Below are 27,171 nucleotides of genomic sequence, written 5' to 3'. Positions count from 1 at the left end.
TCTATTTATTCATTATTCAACAATAATAAAAATGTGAAATGTTTAATTTTTTCAAATAAAAATAATTATAGTTACTTTAGAGTTAGCCATTTTGGAAATCCGACATTTAAGACCTGCCATAATACTTCAATGAAGACAAGATCTACCTGATATTAACGACTCTTTAATTGTAGATTTTTTTAATCAAAATCGTTTAAACGTTTTTGGATAAATCCATTTCATTAAGAGATAATTCTGGTCATTCGATTTTATCGAAAACGTTACTTCAGTATCCTAGGGATACCCTCCTACATATATTATTTCAGTTTCGTATGGCTTTTCGTTTTTGAACCAGTCCTGTTCACACACAGAAATTTTTTTTTGCGACAGTTGATTTCTGGAGAAAACGGGATAGATTTTTTTTTAGTTTTTGGAACTGTCCATTTGTGTTTTAACATATTTATTCCCTTAACATATCAATTCATTAAATTATTTCTGTTAACTTATTTACTCATTTAAGTATTTCTTTTTATTTATTTGTTTGTTTTGCTGTGAACTGATCTACTTTAGTGACTATTATGTCTTTTGTTTGATTTTACATTGCCATCTAATGATAAATTCGTTTAAGTTATTTAACACGTCGAATATGGGTTGCGAATCACTTGAGTGGGTCTGAGAGAGTGAATTAGGGAGAATAAATTAGTCAATTAAATGAAATAAAATTGTCTAATGGATTAAAATTGTTACATAGAAAGAAACATTAAAATATTTGTATTTAATGTGTAGAAGAGTATTGATTGTAAAAGGGAAAGGTTGGAAAAATTTTTTTTTGTTATATCATGTAAATATATGTATTGTATATATGTCCGATCATGGGTTGATTGGTGTACTCTGTGTGGTAGCAACGCAGTGTATTTGGACAGCATGGCGGAATAAAGCATTTCTTTCATATATCGGTAAGTTAAAGAAAAAATGTTTTTTCATTTTACTAAGGATAATTCATACGACTCAAATACATTAAAGTAATACTTTCTATAACTTCAATTGAAAAAAAAAAAAAAAAAGGTTTTCTGTATTAACAACCAATAATATGAAACTCATGAATTATTCTTTTTTCTTTAAAGGAAAGAACTTTAGTTTGAACTTTAAAGTAAATATAGAGACCTGAATATTAAAAATAAAACGAATCTCATCTATTTTATAAGACCTTTCACGGTGAGTATTTTATAAAAAAAAAAAAAATTATAACAGAGTTTCTCAAACCCCAATTTTTTAAATTAAGTATTCTCAGAATGAAAATCTGAACAGTTAACTGAGTCATTGTTCACGGAGGCGTAGAATTTTAACTATTATCAAAATTTGTTGTACCTATGCATTCAGAAGAATTAATTTTTGTATATAAGTCATGATATTTCCTTTCTAAACATGTAAAAATATCATTGGGACTGTTGCATCTTCCCTGTGACTTTAATATTGTCAAATAGTGCTTCATTCTTTCGTGTGAATTCATTTAAACTTTGTTGGTAGTAAATCAAAGTAGATGAAACATAAATTTTATGACGTTTCTCAGCTAACCATACAATACAAAGCTTCTTATTTACTCCTCGTTACATTTAGTCACGACATCCTAAGTTGAGATATATCAGCTCAACTTAGATATAGTTCTAACACAACAACAAAATTCCTAAAAAGTGGTCCCATATTTGGTTGTTTTCAAAAATTTTCTGTTTTAGTTTTATATTAAAAAAATCAGTCAAAAAGTGACTTGTTATCTTCCAATAAAACCGTAGGACTGATGAAACAATGTATATATTATAGAAAATGTCACTATATTTAATTTTGGTATAGGAATTATTTTATTGTAGAGCCCATAGTTTTTGAGTGTATGCGGAAAAACAATTTTCATTATTTAAGCAATTTTCGTTATTTAAAATAAATTGTATCCAAGTAAGTCTCAAAACACTCTTGATTATTTGTTTAAAAGTCTAACGTTTCGGCCAATTTGGCCATTCACCACGACAATCTTAAATATAAATTTATACCTCACATCCAATAATTTAAAAACTTTTTACAGGCTATAATAATGTCTGCCATTATAATCCAAACTAATAGTAGGTAGCCGCTGACCGCCTTCTACTTCTCTGATACATCACTGAAGTTTATAGGCCCACTTTTTTTGATTCAATATCCTGTTGTTTTTTTCCTAACCTTCCATTATTTATTTTTAACAACTAATACATTATATACAATAAATAATTTAAAATGCATACACATATATAAAGCATTATAAGGGAGTGGGCTGGGTCCGCTGAAGGCAGGGGTCACAATATTAGCTCAAGAGCTGCTGGCCGGTGGGTACAAGAACGGGGAGGGACCGCTCCGCTCTAAGTCAGTCGTCTATACATGCACATTAAGGTCAGGTCGTGAATCGGAGATCCCACTTTATCTAATTAGGTCGGTTCTATAAAAGAAAAATCCGATCATCTTAGTTAAGCTTTTATTGACTACCCGATGTATTTCGTTCGGGTTGATCTGGTCACCTGAAACATTGGTTTCCAACCCAATGAAGTCTGCTGACCACTAAGCTATAAACTGATGAATGTGTGACCCTCATCCTCTCCCATCTTGGAGCAAAGCGGGGTCTCCCTCGAAACAAATTTGAAAATTAGGCTGCTTAAATGTGGATTTAGGGTTAGTTATATTGGACATCACGTGTTCGAACTTTTAAGCTAACAATCCAACGTCAGAAAAGATAATTAAGAAAACATTTATGACTATAAAAAGTCACAAAAATGTGAGTAGTCGTAATCTCCCACGGCCCACCCGAATGCTTCGCTACTCTCCGTGTACTGTGCGCAACCGGTAGTTCACTGATTTGAAGGTAGCTTAAAACTATCGCTTCTTTCTGTGGATGCTTTCGGTGGCTATAATGTTGATTAAAACTCCAAAGCTATATTTAAATTACATACATATCTTTTTTTTTTTAAATGTATTTTCCTTTGTAAAAGTTGTCTTTTCTCACTTTTTTTTTTTTAATTTTCTTATAAATTCATCATTTTATTATTTATTAATTTATTATAAATTATTATTATGACTGTATTAATTTTAAGTAGGTTGATACTAATTCAATTCTATATTTTTCTTTTGTTAATGAGAAAAACTATTACCATTAAATCATTTAAATATTTAATGTTAAATAAATCATTTTATGAAATTGAGTTATAAAATACAAGCTATAGAATTGGTCTTTTTGAGGTTTCTTTCTTTACTAGTTATTCCTGACAATAAGAACATGTATTTTCAGTATTAGAAAGGGACTGAGTTTATAATCTCTTTCAATTATATTAAAGGCAAGGCATATGGCAATAGACAGAAAGAAGTAGCCAGAGGTAACAATATAATATTATACGAATATAATAGCTACTTACATAACCTAGCTACCTCTAGGTTTGTTCTAACACGATTCAAAACTATCAATGAACAGACAGGCTCGATAAATACTCATTCGATATACATAGACTAATAAAATAGATACAATATTAATCGGCAAAATAACAATTTATTTAAATAAAATAGTTAAGTAGTTAGAGAACAAAGGTATAAAATACAGAAGCAGAAGTTAAAAATACATTAAATATTTGAAATTGAACAGATAAAAAATACAACGTAATAAGAGCAGTGAAAGAGCTAAGGGAAAACAAACAGTAGGTTTCTCCAGCTAGAAAAAAAAAAAAAAAAAGGCGATTAACTCTGCTGAAATCATTTACCGATATTTTCTAATGAAATTCAATTACCAAAACATCAAACAAATGTGCTTATAGTCTCTTTAGGCAGAAGGGGAATGTAATGTTTTCGTTGGCGTTAAACGAAGGTTTTTTCCAAAGTTGAATGCTGCTCATTTGTTGAATTAGGCCAATGTAAACAAACTTAAAACTGTTGAACGATTTTATGAAACGTAATTTTGTTTGGTTATATTTTTTTAAATTTAATTATATTTTACTTTAATTGACCAGAAAGGGGGGTCATTTCTGACATAGATGGAGGTGGTATCTATCTACTGATTACCATCCAATTATAAATATACTGGGTGGTTAAATTTTCATTTCATGAGACCGTTACAGAAATATAAGTCGACCCCCAGGCCGAATTCTCACTGGCAGCGCTGCAGTTTTAATGTTAAGATTACGCCTCAACTCCAATGGTGGTCCTTTTGTTTGATTACTTTCGCTAAATATTCTAAACGTTGTAAGAAAAAAAATCATACTTAAAAATTTTATAATGAAATTAAAAATGGGGGATAAGTTTATTCACAATGAGTTTTGTAAAAAATAATAAATCAAGGTAAATGATATATTTCAAATTTTCTTATGTGTTTACGCGAATTCATGACGGATTTAACTTCATAAATATTTCTTCGAATTTACAGGTATGACTCACTAACTAAGCATATTTGCGAACCCAATCTTTTTTTTTAATGATCCCATTCCTAATTTCTGACCTACGGTTCGAAAGGAGGGGAAGTTTATTGAACTTTATTGAAACCATGGTGGGGGAAGGTCAAGCTTACATTTCGTGGAGTCGCCACAGAAATAAACGTCTACACCCTACGCCGAATTCGATACTGGAACTCCTAGAGCTCAGACCGCCCTGTGAACCTCGCTTGGCGTTCGAAAGATAAATCAAAAATAAGATCAAGAATCCATTGCAAACAGGAAAAAATGATCTCGTTGGTAATACACCTACACTCCCCGATAAACTTATAAACCACTTCCCATTATGTTGGTCATTATTTTAAGTAATGAGTAATAACACTTATTATTTTAACTAAAACTATCGAAAACACAAATATCGTTAGTTATTAATATACAACGTTTTTCAAATAGAAGTTTTACCTTTTTCACATTTTGTGTAAGTTTTTGTCAAAAATACTTGTTATGTATTAGGTAATACTATGTGTGTAATAGGGTAATTTATTACATACATTATATTCCTCGTCATACATTATATCGTCGTTTCGGGGCCCTTTCCTTCTGAAAAATCCACCATCCTACAAAATATACATTACATATTGCTTTTTTTTATTATATAAATAACAGCTTTTTTTTGTTTACTTTTACAGTACTTTGCCATAAAATTGTCTACCATCTAAAACTAAGTTGTCTAAATAATAAAATAATTTGTCACAAATTAATTGTTTTATAATGTAGATCACTTAGAAATTTCATTATCACCATCACACTGGACTCTTACCCCCAAAATAATTCTCTTTTAACACTAAATAAATTAATTATGTAATTAAAAATAAGGAAAGATCCTGAGTAATTGCATATCAATAGTAGTAGAGGGGAGGATTTATTGAGGTGAAGATTATTATAGCTATGCTTTTCGTGTTCATTGGACTTAAAACGAGCAGACCAACGTACTCAAAGACACAAAACCATATTGGTACTTTGTTGTCTAAAACGTAAATACCAAATTAAAATTTCTATTTTGGAACGAATGATGCAGTATTAAAATTCAGTGATACTGCTGCATTCATAATTTGATTGTGTTTTGACATGCTATTTCCCTGAAATCCTATTACTGTTTATCCGTTTTATCTGGCTATTGCAGTTCACATTGATTCAAATCTATTTTCGATAAACCGAACGCTTGGAGACTAACCATTCCCGAACGTATGAGTGATAATTTAAAATCAAAACTCTGCTTATTTTCAGCCGTTTATTTAATTAAATATTTATATAAACAACTGGGAATACAAATAATTTATTGCAAAAATACAGGTAAAATAAACGTATATTTGAAAATATAATTACTAGAGTGGAGATGATAATGGCCAATAAATATAGTTACAAAAATGTGAAATATATATACACGAGAGGAAAACTGAGATAAGTTATTATTATTAAAGGAATTCCACCAAAAATAACTAACAACTATAATAAAGTTTTTTATTATTTTAAAATTTTTTAAAATATAGAACATGTTTTCTGCTAGTTTTGCACATGGATAAAAGGTGAAAGAAATTTTAAATATTTTCTAATTAATACTGTTAAAAAAAAGATCTTACTTTAATTACGATTGGGCAAGAACAATTAAGGATCACGTTATTAACTAATAAGCAACTTTGTTTATAGTATAATACAATTTGAAATTATTCTTGAACATTTTTCATATTATAAAAATGTATAAAGAGAATCTCACAATTCTTTTTAGTTTTATCATTAACCCAATGTACAGTACGAATTGATTTATCATGTCTTTGATATTTTAGTTTATAGGAGATATATCCTATAAAAAATGTCAGGGTGCGTCTATCGTTGTATTAATGGTACTGTATAACCCCACCCTGATGTCTTTTTATTGGTTCTGTCAATAGAAAATTTATTTTTAAAGCTCCGTGTCCATTTCATATTAATAGAAAACTTATCATTAAAGCTCTAATAATTTTAAAAGCGGCTTAAAAGATAGATGAATAAATTACAATTAAAGAGGAAGAGAGTGACAAACTGTGAGTGAATGATAGAGGGGGGTTAAGATTGTCTTTAGGATGGGATTCCCCGCTACTGTACAATATGGTAGGATAGCAGAACATATTATCTTGACACATAATGTCACATAGTATTAACATTATAATAAAGATAGACATATTTCCTTAAATATAGCAATAAGGGAATGCGCTCACCCAGCATTTTGATGACCCTCTTGTTCGACTTGGCGTTGCCCTTCCGGCTGCCCCTACTGACGCTGCCAGAAGTGCTGTCCCCAGCGCGATGGAGCCTGATCCCGATCAGGATGTAGAGGACGGTGATGACGGACATGGGGAAGAAGAAGAACAAGACGGCAGAAAGCTCGAACGAGTGCTTGAAGGTCCTTGTCTTCACCGAGCACAATTTGTATTCCTCCGAGATGACATTTCCTTTGTTGTCTGTGGCGTAAACCAGGCCGAACTGGATAGCCTATAAATGAAAATATTTGTGAGATTAATGTTCGTAAAATAGAAATATATAGATAAACTATTTGATATATCTTTTTTCGTCCCTCTCTTTTCAATTTCTGATCTCTTTCATCATACCAAGTATCTCGTAAGGTAAACTTTTGTCTCGTCAGCTCTGACTATGTCATAAATAGATAAAACAAAACATTTCAAAAAAATTAGATTTGTATGAAACAGTGCCTTTGGTTCTCTAATATCTGTTAATAACCTATCATTCAGAGTTTCGTCATATCCTGTTGGAATGTTCAGAATGTTCAATCAACCTGTATTGTGCATCGTGCTTTCTGAACCTGATGATGCCTGTATTGGGATTTAATGACTAAACTTGTCCGGTATGTTATTTACAGCGATTGGCACAGCAAAGGGTTGTTCGTAATAACCATACAATAATTTTATCATTACTTTTCAAAACGATTTCATTATTTACAGTAAAAAGAATCCTTAGAAATTATCAAACTGGTTGAAGGGGGCGATTAACTACCGACTACATCTTCTCGATCTGGATGAACCTTGAAAGGAATGATCAAATAGTCACACATCTCTTTTACATCGATTTCAAGTCCACCTGCTGTAGTTTTGACATAAAATAGTTACAAAAACACTGCACAAATCCTAAAATCGTCCAAAACCTTTCCGACTCAATAAATTGACAATATATGACATAAAGAGGATGGTGGATCGCATCTGACGGAGGGCTTCAGATCCGTTTCTCGAACTTGAAAATATATCAAAAAGTTTCTGACTCGGAATAAATGGACATAAAACTGAATTTATGACAGTAGGAGGTGATGGAAAGCTGAAAGATTACATTGGGATTGATGCGTACAACTATGAAAGAATGGAACACTTTATTTGAGCTCAAAGGTTTTTTTTTTTTTTTAATAATTTATTTATTGTTATTTACAACTGGATACAAATATATACAACAAGTAAATTTGCTGTAGGTGACATGATACAAACACCTGGAGAATCTACCCACTGATAGAACTCCAATAACATTCCTAGAGGAGAAGATCTCGAGGCCATCTTCTTTTCAGACGCCTAGGAGGATTATTAGGTAATGAAGGAGAAGCCAGGTTAGAAATAAGTGGATTTGGGTGGTTGAGAAGTTTATCATGGAAGGAATGGTATCTGGTTCTGGCCAAATCGGCAACATATTGAATATTGAGGTCCTGACTTTATTTGTGACAAAGTAAAGAGCATTAAGGATTTTACGAAGGATTTTGGACTGTAAGGATTGGATTCGGGAGGAATTTGATGGTTTAGTGGAACCCCAAAGTTCAACTCCGTATGTCCAGATAGGCCTTATAATAGTCATGTAGATCAGTATTTTGTAATGATAATTTAGACCGTTTGTCTAGTAAATGTTGTAATAGTCGGAATCGACGAGCAGTTTCTTGTCTTTATAGTCTTGTATGAGGATTCCATGTCAGTCGTTTGTCCAGATGTAGTCTTAAGTAACGGATCTGTTCGACAGGAATAAGATTAAAGGATACTACTGTAGGGCAAGAAGTGGGTTTACGAAGAAGGGTAAGTGTGATTTGATTGGATTTATTGGAATTAATTTTAATCCTCCAGTTTTGGCACCTTTCATCTAGGAACTCAAAGGTAAACTCATAAAATGATATTCTGGAAAGATTATAGTCGCAGTTAACAGCAGCAAATAGATGCTGCTTTGTATAACTTTTCAAAAGTAAGTACATTGTCAAACAAACCAAAGTGGGACCACAAAACACTTATCCGCCCAATTCCTATAGATCCGAAGCTTGGGCATTTATTAAAGCTGGCTTAAAAAGACAACCTGTAATGATCAGTACAGGAATATCAATCTAATAGGAGTGAGACTATTACAAATAATTCTCGGCCCAATCAAAGAAAATGGCTGCTGGACAGAATAAAGAAGAATGTCGGAGCTTTTTGCTGGAGGCCCTGATTCAGTGATGGATAATTAACATAAGAAATAATCAAATATTTTAAATCTCATTATCTTTTATTTCTATGTTTTACCTGAGGTATCGCAGACAGGAAAGCCATCAACCAAATAAAGATGATGAACTTGACCGCCCTTGAGACCTTGGAGACGGTGTGCGACAAGAAGGGGTGGCATATGGCGATGTAGCGTTCTACGGTGAAGGCCGTTATCGTAAGGACTGTGGCGTTCGAGGAGGCTTCGGAGATGAGGCCTTGCAGGAAGCAGCACACCTCTCCGAAGATGTAAGGGTATCTGCAACAGGAAATTTTCGATGTACCTTTGCGGTTGGATTATTTTAAATTTAATGATATTAAAATCAATGAAATTAAAGGGACAAATGTCCAATAAAATAGTTAAAAGGAAACTGTAGGTAAAACTGAGGTTCAGCATTAATGGTGCATATGCGATACATCATTCCCACGTGCATTATTGACACTCAGCATCAATCCCGCATTATCTTCTCCAACGCGAGGTTGAATACCATCAACTTTCAAGACTTGTTGCCTTAATTTGACTGCTGGCAGACATCTGTACGTCTTATGATTTCTGTGATGTACCTTTTCATAATTCAAAATTTTTGTCTGAACAACTAGAAATCAACATGTGTGAATTTAATTTGTTGAATACCACGAAAACCGCTACTCTTACGATGATAAACATTATAAACTACATTATAGTGTATTAAACTAGTTTTAGTTTTAGTGCTAATAAACACCTGTAAGTCGGATGGTTTTTGAGATATAGTTTTCTAAAAATAAATTCACCAACTTCTGATTTTTCCAGTGAATTTGTTACGAAATGTTACTTAATAAGCTATAGATATAAAATATATAAAGGCTATATCTTGGGAACTATTGAACGTAAATAGCTCTATTAGGGCTCATATTTTAGTAAATTTACTCTTTATAAAATGATCTCTTAGGTTTTCTAGTGTTGTTAGTAGTTTTAAAGAGAGCTCCAAATGAAAAAGTTTTGAAGCAACCACCATTGTGTATTCCCCTTACCTATACTTGGCAGACTCATCAATTTTGACTAGTAATACATAGTTTTCATTAAAGTAATTTTTTTCTTCTTTTAGGCTCTTGTACTATTCGGTCACATCTCTCTGAACAAGTAATCTACAATGGAAGCCATTTATGCCCTTGTAAATCGTACCAACTTCCCTGGGAACCTCCCTGCTGGTTCCTAGGTAGTCATTTAATGTATTATATTACCCTTGAGCATAATAGCCTGCAACTGTTTTGCAAAATTTTACGGGGATGTTAAATTGAAAATTGAGATTACTTCCTAACAATGGCCAGATTAGCCGAAACTTAGATAATGTAAAATAAATATTTTTGAGGCTGTGAATGTTGTAAATAAATAATGTTGAGACTAAATGGAATTAATTTATGATAATTGGTGAAATATATTTTTTGTAATACTTCATGAAAATAGTCTGCTCAGAGTCGTTTCAAAACATTGCGGCCTCATTGTAGCAGAAAAAGCCATTACTCTCTCCAGTGAATTCCCCTCATCAAAATTCTGAACTACAACCCAAATCGAACTTCTATTCCTTTGAACGTTGTTTACCGAGTTCATGATTGATCTAAAAGGATATTTTTCATATCCCTAGCAATGTTTTTTGAAGGAAGCGTTTTATTTTAGATCAAATCCCAAACGAGTTCTCATATATAGTATTTTTCGTATTTATATTACTTCCAGGCTTTGTAATTATATATTGCATAATTTAACATCTATCTTTAGAAAAAAACTATATAGATATATAACTTTAGACTGTCAATGATGTGTATTTTTAAGGGTCCTGACGTTCAATAATAGATCACTACATTTCTGTACATTCTGATTTGAGATTTCATTATTCTTATGTTCAGGCTCTACAGTGCAAAAAAAAAAGGTTTTCGTTTTTTTTAATTTTTTTTTATCTAATTATTAAACAATGAAACATATAAAATACAAATGAAGAATACAGAAACATTTGTCAGAATAGTTGGTAACTGATGAATTGAATAACTGATAGTTGTTCACTTCAAGCAATTTCGTTTTCCTTGTAGGGGATGATAGGGGCATGAATACGAGAAGATTAAAATAACAATAATATCAACTGAATCTCAAGAACCTAAAAAATATTTTATTTAAGTCCAGTTCCAATTGTTTGTTATTCATGGTTATTAGTACGAGGATAAGTCAATTTTATCCGCGATTTAGTTATGTTTTTGTTTATGTTGGGACCACTGTCGTTTTGCGTTGATTATTTGTTATTATGTCTATGTAAGTTTCAATCTGCTAGGTTAGTTTCGTTATCACTGCCGTGCTGTTAATCATGGCTGCTTCGCTTTCTATTTGCACCAAAGAAGAGCAACATTCAGTGATCCGTTTTTTGTGGTCGGAAGGCGTATCAAAGGCCGAAATTAATCGAAGACTTTCGGTACAGTACGGGGCAGTGTTTTGCCACAACGGAGTGTCTACGAATGGCTTGAAAAAATCAAAAATTGTTGCACATGTGTTCTTTGTTTGTTAGGTTTAAAAGGGCGTTTAACAGCCTGGTCATCAACGCCCGTTGGTTGTTGGCTTTGGTAAGGCCTAGTTGTTTTAGTCATAGCTTTGGTATGGTGTACTGATCCACACCAGTGGGATTCATTTCCGTGAGAATTGAAATTATCTAGCTAGGCAATTATAATTTATTTAATAATCGTTACGATAGTGGAAAGGATGATTAAAAGCAGATAAGTAACTGTTCTAATTTTAAAAATAATGCAAGATAAACAGATAATGATAATAATTAAAGGTTGGCTATTAAGTTAGTCTGATGGATGAATTTAATGACTCTTTCCATTGGACGAGTGTTATGCACGATGAAGGATTTCGATGATCATTTTCCGTCACAGATGAAGAATAAATTGAGCAATCAAGTGAAATGGTGCTCTTAGACAGACGAGTAACTATTAACGAAGTTGCGCATCGTCTGCAAACTAGTCACGGTTTTTCCTACGAAATCATCCATAACAGACTTGGATTCATAAAGTTTGTGCATGATGAGTCCTAAAACAACTGACACAGTTGCATAAACAAACTCGCTCAATGACGCATTAATTTACCTCGGACGAAGCAATGAAAGAAGCGGTGCATTCCTGGTTCGTTTCTCAACCGAAAACCTTATTTTATGAGGGCATCATGAAGCTTGTACAACGATGGACCAACTGCGTTGAAAAGCCAGGAGAATAATGATATATCGAAAAATGATGTACTTGTAAGTTTCCTATTTGATTACAATAAAATTTTATAACTATATTACGGATAATAAATACGAATAATAACATACCCTCGTGTTAGAAAATAATAATCAATTTTTCAAATATATTTTAAATAGAAATCGTAAATTTAATACAGGCTCTTCAACATTTATTTAAATATAATTGTCTTAAGGCTTTTACAGTTACCAAAATAAACATTGATGGAAGGAACTATTAAGGAAACAGGCAAGTATCTGTAGCATGGATCAGCTTTTAGCAAATTGGCTAACCTTTGCTTGGCTCAAGCCTAGATTTATTTTGGGGGCATTTGGATTATAGAAATTATTAGGTCGATCGGTGAAAGTTTTTTATATAATAATGAAATCACTATAAACATTTTCCGTCAGTATATAATAAATATTTATGATTCTTTCATACGATAAATACGATTTAATTCCTATCTAACATTTTATCATTTTTTTCCTCTTCTATTCAGAGAAAAGCAAAACAACAATGTTATAATATAAACTGGCCTTTGTTGGTATGTTTTGTATTTTATTGAGTATACGCTTAGTGGGAAAGATATGATTCTTTTGGCATATATAAAATATATTTTTTGCTTTATTTATTTTCAACCCTGGATAAATTTATACTGTATTTATTCATTTATTCATAAACACACATCCAACCCATTTTTTTTTTTGTAGTCCTCACATAAGTTCGAGTTTATATATGAACCAGCCTGCAGTACTTTCATGATATGTATATATGAGTTGGCCAATCACAATACTTGTCAAACGCCGTCCAGTTTTTATTATTTAAAAAAACTTTTGTATTTTATTTTTCATATAATTGCTTGAAATCGGGCATTTTAATACAAAATTTCGTTCTAAATTCAATTGCATTATCAATTTGTCTACATTGTGTGTAGTTTCTGCGTCATTGAATTTGATTCGTGCAGTTTTGCAGTATTATAGGGGTTTCCAATATTTATTTCTGAGCTTTAGAATTTGTTTTCTATTATTGTATCCATGGGACTGGGGGTTTCGCGAATGGACTGCTCATACGTACATAATAATAATAAATTTATCTAATATATAAAAATCAATCTTTGTTTGTTCGTACTTTTAGCGCTGCCATATCGTTCATCTGATTGTGATGAGGCTTCTAAATGTGTTCCGGATTTTCCCGGGAAGGTTATAAGCTATTTGGATTTTTTTTGGTAAAAAATGTTATTAACATAATTAAGGATTTTTGGTGGGTAGCTCAGAAATTATACATTTTTTCATGGTTATTGTATGCCAATCGATTTTTCTTTTTCTGGCGGATAAGAAAAAAATTATGCTGATTCCATTAAATGATTTTTTATTCACTAAAAATTAAAAACAAAACAAAAAAAAAAAACATGATGAGAATTTCAGTAATGTAAATAGAAAAAAATGTCGTTTTACGAAAAAGCAAATCATATTACTTTATAGTGTATTTTTGAAACCTTTAAATACCGTTTTTGAATGAAATTAAAAATTAGAAATTTTTGAAGAATTTAATCACATTTTTGAAGAATGTAATCACTACATATTAACTCTGAACCAGTTACGTATACCAACAAATGTTGGACGACGAATCCGTAATAGAAAGAGTCATTAAATTCATTCATAATACTAACCTAATAACCAGCCTTTAATTATTATAATTATATATTTATCTAGCCTTATTTTTAAAATTAGAATAGTTACTTAACTGGTTTTCATCATCTTTCCCCACTATCGTTACGATTATTAAACAAATTATAATTATTGCCTATCTAGATAATATTTCAAACCCACTGGTGCGGATCAGTACACCATACCAAAGCTATGACTATGGAACAACTAGACCTTACCAAAACCAACAACCAACGGGGGTTGATGTCCAGGCTGTTAAACGCCCTTTTAAAAGAAACAAAAATTATAAATTTTTTATTGAACTTATAAATTCTTCGGGTGACCATTGTTCATATCTCATCTACATTTTATCTAATCCTAATGTTAATACAACCGTTAAAAAGCTGCATGTCTGATGGGTTAACTTACTAACTAGCAAGATTCAATGCCCTTGTAAGGTGAAATATTAATTTAAAATATACATAATCTTCTCAAACGCTGTATTTTACATCTCCGATTCTAATTTGTTTAATTATATGCGGTTTTAGACCTTTGGTGCAGTTTATTATATAAGTTATTTATATTTTTAAAAAAATCAAAGCCGTATGATTGTAAGGCGAAAATTTTGGACCAAAAAAGTTTAATTTTCTAATTTTTTCCTAAATTCATATTTAAGGATTTCTTCATATGCTCGAATATCAATTTTGCTTCACTTCTAAAACATCTTTTACCACACTTTGATAGATCAGTCAGTCTTAATTGTTTCAATATAGTTCTAATATTGAAGCACAGTAAGGTACTTGAGGACTATTCATATTATAGATATGCCAACATAGTGGATAAATAATTATGTTAAAGAAGAAAAAAATGAAATAAATCAGACCAATATTAACAATAATACGGTTATGTATTTTTTAAATAATCCCCTATTTCTGCAGTAGAAAAACAGTTATGACCATTAAATTTAAACGTTTTTGGCACATAGCTAAGAAAGTATGCATTTTTTTTCATTATAGTCTGTGGTGATTAAATACTCTGCAAAAAAATATCATGGAATCCGGGCAATTATTAGGTGAGATGCAGCCTATAGACTTTAGGTAGGTCCTCTTTGAATTTTATTTATTTTTGATTATATCTTGAGAGCTGTACATCTTCGAAAGCTGAATGTCTGCTCTTTTAAGCTACATTAACATCATCTAGACTTAATGCCAATATAAGAGCGAAATATTTTTTCAAATATAGAACTAATTTTTAAACGTTTTAATTTGTTTAATTAAATCCTGTTTGTTCGTTTCGGTGAAGTTTATAGATAAAACCCTAAGCCACTCCGAAGTTTCGTGTTGATAGGTTGATTCATGTTGAACTTATCTGTTTTATTATTTTATTTTTTTAAATTACGTATTTAAGGTAGGTGCGCAGGCCTGGGATGTTACAGCAACTTCTATGTTAAAATCGATTTGCCAATTTATTTTAATCGATTTTGTGATTTTAGAATTTTTTTCAGAATAGATTTAAAGATTATTATCATATTATTACCATAAAATTTATGATCCTGGTTACCAAGATTGACTTTGAAAATAGAATTTATTCAAGAAAAAGAAACCTAAAAATAAGAACTAAGTATCCATTGAAAATAAGAATAAATATATCACTTTTCAGGAAAATTTAAATAAATTTTGAATTTCAATAAGATTCGACCTTGAATACCCTTCAGCCAAACTAATGATGTAAAGTATTATGGTGTAAAAAAATGACAGAAGCAATTGGCAATTAGAGTAACGTAGATCAACAACAAAATAATGATCTGTTATGAATAGTTATGAAGAACGATTTCAATAAGAAAATTATTGGAACGATTCCTGTTACATTTATTTTAACTAGAGGATTTGATTTCCGATTATTTTTAAAAAATAATGATTAAACGTCGTAAGTTCACATAGGCTTAAACACCTCACCATATCATTTTTTTCGGCCAAGACTCCCATTGGACGTGAAACCTCTTCTTTTTTTTTTCTTGCTTTGGTACCATAATTTCAAAACATTTTATATTTCTCCTCTAGAAATAACCTTTAAATACTATTTTTGAAGAATTTAATCACATTTTTGAAGAATGTAATCACTACAAGTTAACTATGAACCAACAAATGTTCCAATGGCGTTGAGAAACGACGAATCCGTAATAGAAAGTGTCATTCAATTCATTCATAATAGTAACTTAATAATCAGTCTTTAATTATTATAATTATCTATTTATCTAGCATAATTTTTAAAATTAGAATAGTTACTTAACTGGTTTTCACAATCATTCCCCACTATCGTTACGAGTATTAAATAAATTATAATAATTGTCTAGCTAGATAATATTTCAAATCTCACGGAAATGAATCCCACTGGTACGGATCAGTACACCATACCAAAGCTTTGACTATGGAACAACTAGGCGTTACCAAAACCAACAACCAACGGGCGTTGATGTCCAGGCTCGAACGATTTTAATAAGAAAATTATTGGAACGATTCCTGTTACATTTATTTTAACTAGAGGATTTGATTTCCAACACCACACCATATCATTTTTTTCGACCAAGACTCCCATTGGACTTGAAACCCCTCTTTTTTTTTTTTTTTTTTGCTTGCTTTGGTACCATAGTTTCAAAACATTTTATATTTCTCCTCTAGAAATAACTGATCGGTATTTAGACAATTAAAACATCTAAAGAAAAATCAAAAAATGGACATACAAACGATCCCAATTTCACGTTGAAGTAAATAGGAACTAAGGTCTACCTGCAGTCATAAAAATAAAATAAAGGAATTTCCAAAACTTTAATAAATAATTCCAAAAGAAAATAAACTTTTCATTTAGTCGTAAATGTGAACTGAATCTGAGTTGTGTTAAATAAAATTATCAGAAATGAAAATCCATTAAGTTGTTCTAAAAAAATAAGTGCTAACTCCATAGCCACCCAAACCCACTAGTTCCTAATCTATTTTCTTATTTCATTCCTGACGATCCTTCGAGGGGCCTGAAAAGAAGATATCCTCGAGACTTAGATTAATGTAGAAATATTATTAGAGTGCTACTAAGGTAGCACTACAAACTTGCAACGGCGGACTGAGAAAAGAGAGATGAGTAGGCTAGGTTATGATTTACTTTAAAGGTTCTATCAGTGAGGTAGAAGCGGATTATAAGAAAATATGTTGGGGGTAGGAATTGACGAAGTTTATAGAGCAGACCTGGATGCCAGACTCGATCAAAAGCTTGTTCAACATCGAGGAAGACTCCCGTGCAGTACATACCGCGCTCCAATGTGGAAGATATGACATCAACCACTCGATGACTCTGTTTTATGGCAGAATGAGATGTTCTAAATCCAAACTGGTGGTCAGGAATAACATATATGAGTCAAGGATTGGATAGAGGCGTTTTAATAAGAGTTTTTCTAGGATTTTGCCCATAATGGGCAGGAGTGAAATAGGACGGTAGGGAGATGGATATTCAAGTGGCTTGGAGGGTTTGGAAAACATTTTTATTATAGACATTTTCCAAGGGTCAGGGAAATAGGTGGATCGGAGTGTAGCATTATAGATGTAGATAAGGAATAGAATGGCTTTACGAAGGAGCTGTTTCAGAATGTTTGCTGTGATATGATCGTGTTTAGGAGCTTTTTTAGAAGGTAATTGGTGGATGATGTTCATTATTTCTGAAGGATGAAAGGCATTAGAAGGAAGGGTCGTTTCGGGTGAAATTGCAATCTCTGCTTCAACGTGTTCAAGATGGGTTGGATTAAGGATATCAGGATGGGGGTTGAAGGTTTTGAAGAGGTGTTCGCCGAACATATAGTTTTTTCTTCATCTGATCGTACCAAGTCTTATTTTCAGTGAGAAGTGGATGGTTGAAGGATTTGTATTTTATTAGTTCTCCATAATGATTTGTCAGTGGTATTTAAGTTTTCTGTTAAGTTCTGGAAATTTTGTATTCTGTGTTTTCTAATTTCTGCTTTCAGTCTGTTAGTCAATGTATTGTAATGAGTTTTGTCCGAGGGATATCTTGTTCTGTGCCACCTCGCTCTTGCCCGGCGTTTTTCTCTTAATAATGCTTGTATGTGACGAGGTAAGTTGTTTTCTCTAAAACTTTTTATGTTCATTGGTGAATTATTGTTAGTGATAGTAGTTCCTATCGATCTAGAAAGTATTTCGCCAGCAGAGTCGATCTGTTCTTTTGTTTTTAATGGAATTTTTAAGTCAAGTACGTTTTCTAGATCAGTCCGAAAATGTTTCCAGTTTACCTGTCCTACCAGGTTACCTGTAACCATTGAAGAGGGAGGGGGTCTAGGAATAGAATTTGAATGGATGTGAAGAAGAACCGGGTTATGATCTGAAGAGAGGGCATCTAAAGATTGAATTAATACAGTTTTAAATGTAAAAAAATAAATTTAAAAAAGAAGAGAAATAAGGGCTTATGTGTCAGATCTGTTCAGACAGGCACATTTCAATGTAAGGAAAACATAATACATTTGCTACTATAAAACGTAATAATCGAATATAAAATTTAAAATGCTATATTTCATTAACTTGTTATGTAATAATATGCCATTGATCTTTATTAATTTGCGTTCTGGATGTTACTTATCCCAGCCCTTAAACCTCTTTTTTTATTTATTTAATTATTGTAAGGCATCAACCACATACGGGTCATTATTGCCTTTATTTCCGAAATAGCAAAGGATATACTTGTGATTTAAGATTTCGGGCTCTACCCTTGTACGGGTGCAAGGGTCCGGATTATATCGAAATGTGTAACTATTGCAACATGGAGACCAGTGATAAAATTTGTTTAAATTTTATGGTAGAACTTGGAATGAGAAACTCAAAAAGATCTACTGTTTGTTTGTTATCCTTCAAGATGGAATGAAGATCCACTGGTATATTATATTAATATTTGAGGGAATTATATGCTCGGTATTCAGTCAAAAATTAAATCCTGCTCCACAAGTTTGGCATACAGGTGGAGAATCGGGGGCCATAAGATAACCGTGAGTCAGGCGCGTATGACCAATTCGAATGCACGTCAAAATCACCTTCTCTGCGCACATTTCTAGTTGATGATATCCTAGGAGGATTTCACTATTGATTCCCCTTAATTTGTTATCAGAAACATGTCCCAATCCATTACAAACAATTCCAATTTTATGGGATCACTCTCCCAATAATCTAATAAAAGGATTGTTCTAGAGCCTATCCTATCAAACAAAGGAACTTCACATATCAACCGTAAAAAAGGCTGTTCACGTCACAACTGTAGAATTTTTTTTGTCAGTTAAAACTCTTTTTTCAAATTCGATTGTTTTTCCTTTCAGGAAAGTTAATACATGAAAAGCGCTTCCAGGAAAGCTATCAGTGGAAAAAAAAGTATGTCTTTTTGCACCCTTGCTCGTCGAGGTCGAGCGACAGCTTTGTGATTAAGCAGGAAATTAAAAAAAAAAAAACAAATGAAATAAATTTCCTTAAAATGTCCATAGTCCTGATTTCCTCTTGTGTTCCTCTCTCTGTAGTCAAATCCATTTATTGGTTAATTCGATTGAGATAAAGTTTTTAGAAATCGTTCGGGTTAGTATCTAGATGGCTCCATGTTATTTTATGAAATTCCATCTACTCGTTTTTACATTCACCACTCTATTTTCTTTGGCACACTTATTTTTTAATAAACGGGTGATTCAATTTGGTCCAAATTTGAGGAAAGTTTGTTGTTAGTTTAAAATGGGTATAATAGCATTTGAAGAACCTTACATATAACCTATATTATTATCTTCTACTTAATTATTTATTCTGTTTATTTTGATATTTTTTGTAGATTGTTTTTTTAGCGTTATATCGTTGCTCCAAAAATATAATAACACAACTTCAAATTAAAATTGTACAGGCAAAAGAATAATAATTCCAAAATAATGAGAAGATTGTTGACCGTTATAATCTGTGTTACGGAGTTTTATATACTATAATATCAAACAAACTAAAGTTTGGATCAGAAGCCAAAATCGTATGACCGTATCGTCAGGAGAAATAAATACAGCAACGTTGTATAGGGACTAAATGAAAATCGATAGGAACAAAGATATAAAATTTTCTTGGAAAAGTAAATAATCCAATTCAAAAAGCAGTTTAATTTTATTCTTCTGAATAAATCTCTAATTAAACATGGTGTTATTATCAATTAAACAAGAAGAAATTCAAATACTTAAATAAGTATATGTATTCACATCAAAACATAAAACTGATAAATATTGTTTTCTCAATTTTCAACTTTTCATAAGTTTTTTTTTTTGAGGAAGTAAATTCATATCTGGGTAAAAAAATAAAATTTTTCTACCCGAGCCTCTAAAAGTAGTTAAGAAGGGATCCAAATACCCCAACGTCAAGACGGAACATCAGAAATTGTCCGTTGGGATAGGTGTCCGTTAAGTGAGATTTCACTGTATGTTAAATATAATGAAATGAATGAAATGAAAAAAATAACTTTATTCTGGGAAATATGTCCCCTAAGAATAATTACAAGGTTCATATAGTGAGATTTTTATCTGCCGAGCGTTTACAAATTTTCAGATAGTAGAATGAAATTACATTGGTATATTGGCTTTACTACTGTTTATAATGTTAATCAATAACTGCCTATTTATTTGATTACAAAGATGTGGAGGTTTGGTTATTCAATAAATGAAGAAATAGGATTTGTTTAAAGGAGAGAATGGATGAGGACTGGCGAATGGAGATGGGAAGAGAATTCCAGAGGGAGGTTGCACGTATGACGAAGGATTTACTAAAGAAGGAGGTTCTATAGGAGGGCATATATAAATCATTCGGATGGGATCTGGTGTTTAATGAGTGGATGGATGAACGAAGAGTGAGGAGATTTATGATATAGGTAGGTTTTTTGATGTTAAGAACTTGGAATAGAAAAATACCAAGGAGGTATTGCCTTCGGGAGGTTGGATAGAGCCACTTCAACTCGGAATATCAGCGGGAGACTTGAGAGTGTCTAGGGAACCCAAAAATAAATCTTACAAAACAATTCATGAGTCTCTTCAGTCTCAACTCTAGTCCTGCAGATAGCCCTCCGTACACCAAGGATCCGTAGTAGAAGTGGGGGAAGACAAGAGAGGATACTAGGAGCTGACGAGTGTTCTGAGGAATGGAATTACGGAATTTTAGGAATTGTTTGAGTACAGTTATGGATTTGCGTGTGATTTGGGAAATATGGTTATTCCAAGAGAGGTGTTGATCAAAAGTGACACCAAGGTTTTTTATTGTAGGATAGAAGTGAATCGGTTGATTGTTAAAATACATCAACTTTTAGAGACGATCGCCAGTTAATAAACAAAATAATATAAAACTTTTTTTTTCTTTTAATAAATGTTCAAACAATTTTAATTGCTGAATATGAAGGAGATGATTGAGGGTGTGATAAAAAATAGTTAATATCTATGTGTTTGCCGATGTTTCGCACCACTTTGCTAGGCTTCATCAGGGCTGTCATGTTTTAAAGAGATGAAACGAGTTTGTAGAATTTTAATTTCTTTTGGTCATATATTAATTTAAATAAATAAGTTTTCTTTTATTTATTTATTCAATACCCCACTAACGCCTGTTGAACATATTCCCTACTTAGGACTGCATCACTGACAAGATACTTACTAATACCCAGGCGCTGAATCGACAAGAGACTGCTCGTAGATTCCGATTAACACAACACTACACTCTCAAATACAATACGTGGGGCTCCACCAAACCATCAAATTCCTCCCATATCTAATCCACCAATACTTCTTATTACGTCACAAATAAGCTCATTTATAAATATCTCAACATCCGATTCGTTGCAGTTTTATCACGAAATAGATATACTTCGTTTCATTCCAAAATCATTACCTACCTAAACCTATTAGTTCTTAATATCTCATTCTTAACAATTCCTGATAATCCTCCTAGACCTCTGAAAATAAGATAGCCTCGGGATCTTTTAATTTAAAGCCATGATTATAGTATCACCATTGATTGGTTTATTCCTAAGATTATTATATGTTCTGAAACATTTATCTATTTAATTATTTTCATTTATTTATTTTTTAACAGTTGTAAATTTCACTAAACAAAAAAAAATTTTTTTTCCTTGTTAAATTAATAAATAAATTTTTCAAACTTGGTTTATTCGTGTTTTTTTTTTACTAATTATATTGAGTTCCTAAACCAGGAAGGAAATTGTGTTGTATTGTTTTCCTTAATGATTCATATAGTAAAAGCGTTTCATCATTCTCATTCTATTTTATGCAATTTTTTAAATTTTAACAAGTCTCCTTGTTGTATATTTGAGCGACAAACAGAACTCTTCAATTTATTAAACTGCTGTTTAAACTTCCCTTAGATTGAATAATTCAAGATATAAAGTTTCCTCCTAACTTAAGATTAAAATCGGAAGAGGAATCTTTTTATTTGAACTTTTTTCTCGCAGATTCGATTTGAGCTATCAGGTATCAAATGTTTGTAAGATGCTGGATGAATTTTGTGTTCATTCAGTGATAACATTAAGAGTATCAAACAGTATTCAGAGATCAAACAAATGGTTACTGCATATTGCTAACAATTCTCCTTGCTATGAATACGGATTTTTATGACTATTCTCTTATTCATGAGCGAATTATAGGTTGTTTAGCTATAACCCGGAACGATATCGAGTAGGATATGGCTTCCATGTTTAGGTGTTACATGAGATAGCCACTTGGGTATTAATATAGTTTGTTGATTACGGCCGCGACAGCCAAGTTGCTATAACTACCTTGTTACTTGGGTGACATTAAATCGAAAACCAATGTAACTTTACAACACAGCTTAATCCATCCCTGTATACTTAGAAATCAATATAAGTTCCCAGATTTAATATATGAAAGATAATGGTGCAAGTAATAACCTAAAAATTGCCAACCAGCCTGGCAGCTATACAATTTTAGCTTTCGTAACGTTTTTTATTATACATAAGTAATTAATATAATTTTTTATATTTTTTAGTATCATGTCGGCCTTCCATATTTTTGCAAACAATTTTTTTTTTTTTTGTATTTATTTATTCAAGAAAGTACATTTACTTAAGTTCGACCAGATGATAGCATCTATCAGTTGGTGCCAAAACGACAACATTAATGATAAACATGAATGAAATGATGAATTTTGTTAGGCTATTATGGATGTGTATTGAAGCTATTGTCGGTTTAGATGGAATAAAATATGATATATAAAAAAAAGACATATATTTTTGTGATATAATTCTTAAATTATTTCATGAATCATATGCATACGAAAGTTGAAGTTGATGTCTTCACATACTAACCTTAAGGGTGAAGTGGTGAATCTATTTTTTTTTATGATCCCTTTCCTGGTCATTTCTGACCTAAGGTGGGGGAGGAGGTTATCTACAGGTTACTACTCTTTTCTAAACATGGAGGGGAACCAAGTTTTCCTCATAAATAAATGTTTCCTCAGACCGAATTCGAACCGGCTCCGCCGCATTTTTAGCCGTGTTTCATCACGTTTTATTAACCGTGTGAAAATCTCTAACCTGCTTGCTAAGAAGTGCTGTTTATAGTTTGTAGTCTTAGTGTTTGTTTATGATTATTAACCACGGTGGTTTATAATTATGAACGGTATTTATTAATAAATATTTACACAAAGACTGGAAAAATATAGAGTCTGTAAGCAAAACAAACATGTTTCTTGATATCTATATAATTAACTAAAGAAAAAAAAAACTGTTCAAAGGAGTGCACGTACACACGTGCTGATGTCATTATAAAATTACTTTATTACATTTATATAGACTTTTGGGGAATATAATTGTGCATGATCTACTAAGAAAAAATCAAATGATGTTATGTAATTAAATAATAGACGAATTATATAAATTAAATAAAAACAGTAAATAAAATGAAAATGAAAAGTTTGAACTTAAACTATGTATATAAACCTTGTAAATACTTGTGTAATATAAGAATAATATGCAATTGTCGATCTAGTCTTAGTATGTTGTGATTGTTGCAGGCCAAAGCAGTTGAGGGGACACTGCTTTTTGAATTAAGTGTTTCTATTACACTTCCTATATCGGGATATATTTTTTACTAATTTATTTTGTTTTAAATTTGAAGGGTCGTTAATGAGTTGTGTTACTTTAATTAATTGGCTAAACAAGAATATAAATTTTATAAATATAGTAAGGAGGTATTATAAATGTATTTTAAAAAAATTCAATAAAAATAATTGTTAATTTGCGATAACTGGAATAATTTCTATTTGGGATTAACAATTTTTTTTTCTTTCTAAGTTGAATAGCGATTAATTGGTTTCAGGTTGGATAAGGATTAACGGATCATTAATTTCAATGTAACCCAGAATAGAAATGACCGAAATGATCATTTTAGGAAACCCCGGAAAGAGTGTAACATGAGGTATCAGAGGAACGAACAATAAGTGAGCGCTCGGCCGAGTAGTGACAATGGAAGTACTATACTAATTGTTGTCCTAACACCTCTGGGCAATAAATCACGAAACGTATTTCAAACAAATGGAACTCTCATTCTCATTCCATAGTTCAATAGACGCGCAAGTTTAATGGATATTATTAAACTATTTTCCAATTAACGGTGGCACATAGTTTACTTTAACGTTAATATTCCTTCCTGTGATGATTTTATTGTATATATTTTGCTCTTAACAAACATATACAAAATATTTTATGTTAATACAATAAAACATCGTCATAACAACGATTTTGAACTATTATTGGGGAGTTCTTTAGATAACAAAGATGCATCCAATCTGTGCTGGTTATGTGTAAAATAATATAATTCTTAATAATAATGATAAATGAATGTTGTAGTAAATGAAACTGTATTTTATGGGATATTGTTTCCTGATGTTTTATTTTTAAAAAATACGAACTGAATTCATAAAAATATGTCCATAAAATACAACCCATGAAGAGTTTGTAAGGAAGTACTGTTACGAGACCAACGGTTGTGCAAGGAGGTGATTTGGTCACGCTTGACCGCCAGATTTTTACCTAATTAAGGGTACCCCATTTATGAAGCCGGGTTGACAGAACCCACAGGGTTAACTCACGACTACTGGGTAACAGATAAAATTGTCTTCCCAGCCGGATTCGAACCCGGATCCATGGAGTTAGTAGCATCGTGCCTTACTACAGTGCCACCGCGCTCCCCACATTACAAAAATTAAGACCAATCTTGAAGAAAAAACAAATACATATAAATGTAACAATAATCTTAAGAAAAACCAATAAATACAGATGAAAAAAGGAATAAAAAATATGTAAACAACAAACAAAACAAAACAGATAACTACTATACAAAACTTTAGGCCTTATAAACCTTGAAAAAACACATGTACATACTAATGGAACAATAATCTTAAGAAAAAACAGTAAATAGAGTTGAATATAGCAAAAAAAAAATTAATTATTAAAAATAAAGAGAAAAATGAATGTCTAATTACAATGTCCATTTCAATTGTTCTAATTCTTTCTGTGAATCAAAGAAAAAATATTCTATTTTTTCATAGTTCAGACGTGCTTTGACAATTGGCCCTTCCGTGAGTAGTCTTCATAGCGCCCTGATGTTCTGTACTAGAAATACCATTTCTTAAGTAGAAACTTAAGATGTATAAGAGATGTCAGAGTCAGGTTGAATGGCATTTCTGGCCCTACCTGATGCTAGTACTCTCGATAGTGATAAAATAGATACTATATGATTCGGCATAGAAAAAAGGTTACTTCCTTTGATCCCCAAATCGCCAGTTAGGTCAGCTAGTCAGTTAATAGGCCATATATTCAGGAGAATAACTATATAACAAGTGAGGTTATAATATTATAATATATAGTGTATAAATTGTGGTAAAAGTGAAATAATTTGACTGGTTTTATGGTTTTGACTTATTAGGTGTTTATTGTATTTTGACATATTAGATGTAAATATTTTGACCTGGGCAGAATGGCCTGTATGGAGTTTTTTAAAAGGGTTAAATAATATGTCTCTGAGTAAATTAAGATTGTCCCTGAGGATGGCCGGATTGGCCGAAACGTTGGACATGTGAATGAAATAAATGTTTTGAGACTATAATTTGGATAGTGTTGTTGAATTATTTAGTAAAAAATTGCCAGTCTCAAGAAAGAAATTTAAAGATTATAAATATATAGTTTATAACAATAGCCGTTGGAGGCTGTTTATAATAATAGCTGTTAAATAATATTAATAACAATAATAGATGTGGATTAACATGTGGATGAGTACAGACTCACGCATTAGAAAACAAGTGCCATAACATATTCGGGCGAAAACAATCACAATCCTCCAGACTTGCTTATGTTGTGATTGATTCTCTGACTTTGACAATAGTTTTCGTATAGAGAATAATTTTTTCACTAATAACCTTTAAAACAATTAAATTAAATTAATTTTACGTACGTTACCTTTTAATGGTAATTGTTGTTAAGTGATTACACATACCACCAACAGTTTTCACCAGATTTTTTTAAAAATAATTTATCTATTGTCATTTACAACTGTATAAAAATATATACAACTAGTAAATTTACTATAAGTTATAATATGACATGATAAAAACATGTGGAGAAGCTACCCATTGATAGTACTCTAATAACACTTCTAGAGGAGAAGATCTCGGGGCCATCGTTTTTTCAGACGCCTAGGAGGATTATTAGGTAATGAAGGAGAAGTCAGGTTAGAAAATAATGCGTTTGGGTTGTTGGGAAGTTTATCATGAAAGGATTAGTATCTAGTTCTAGCAAAATCGGCAACATATGGAACATTGAGGTTCTAATGGATGACTTCATTAGTGACAAAGTAGGAAGCATTACGGATTTTGGACGGTAAGGATTAGATACGAGAGGAATTCGATGGCTTAGTGGAGCCCCAAAGCTCAACTCCGTATGTCCAGATAGGTCTTATTACAGTCATTCGAATCAGTCTTTTGTAATGAATTGGAAGTTTAGACCATTTGTCCAGTAAATGATGTATTATTCGGAATTGACGTGCATTTTCATCATTTAAATTCAAATAATACAGTTTAATTCATTTATATTGAAATATATATTATTTTGTTATCGCATCGTATTGTAATCTCTTGGAGTCGTAATACTGAATCGTTTTGCGGGAAGTTTTTTTTTTTTAATAATTTATTTATTGATATTTACAACTGTATACACATATATACAACAAGTAAATTTGCTGTAGGTGACATAGTGACATGATAAAAACATGTGGAGAAT

The 27,171-nt window shown here is 31.7% G+C and overlaps 1 protein-coding gene across 1 annotated transcript in view; it reads right to left on the bottom strand.

Annotated features, from left to right (window-relative positions):
• LOC106691671 (pyrokinin-1 receptor) overlaps nt 1-27,171 on the bottom strand; it is a gene marked incomplete at its 3' end in the record, with an annotated part of 87,409 nt that overhangs the window by 10,744 nt on the left and 49,494 nt on the right. The window contains exons 4-5 of the mRNA XM_067049187.1: nt 8,984-9,200; nt 6,665-6,938 (exon numbers count right to left, since the gene is read on the bottom strand). Of these exons, the coding sequence (XP_066905288.1) occupies nt 6,665-6,938; nt 8,984-9,200 (491 nt within the window). The remainder of the gene's footprint in view (nt 1-6,664; nt 6,939-8,983; nt 9,201-27,171) is intronic.

This window comes from Halyomorpha halys, unplaced genomic scaffold (genome assembly GCF_000696795.3).
Source record: "Halyomorpha halys isolate HHAL.00 unplaced genomic scaffold, Hhal_1.1 Scaffold2666.1, whole genome shotgun sequence".
Classification (NCBI taxonomy): domain Eukaryota; kingdom Metazoa; phylum Arthropoda; class Insecta; order Hemiptera; family Pentatomidae; genus Halyomorpha; species Halyomorpha halys.
Note: the sequence above shows the minus strand (reverse complement) of the source record. Positions and strands in the feature narration are given on the sequence as shown.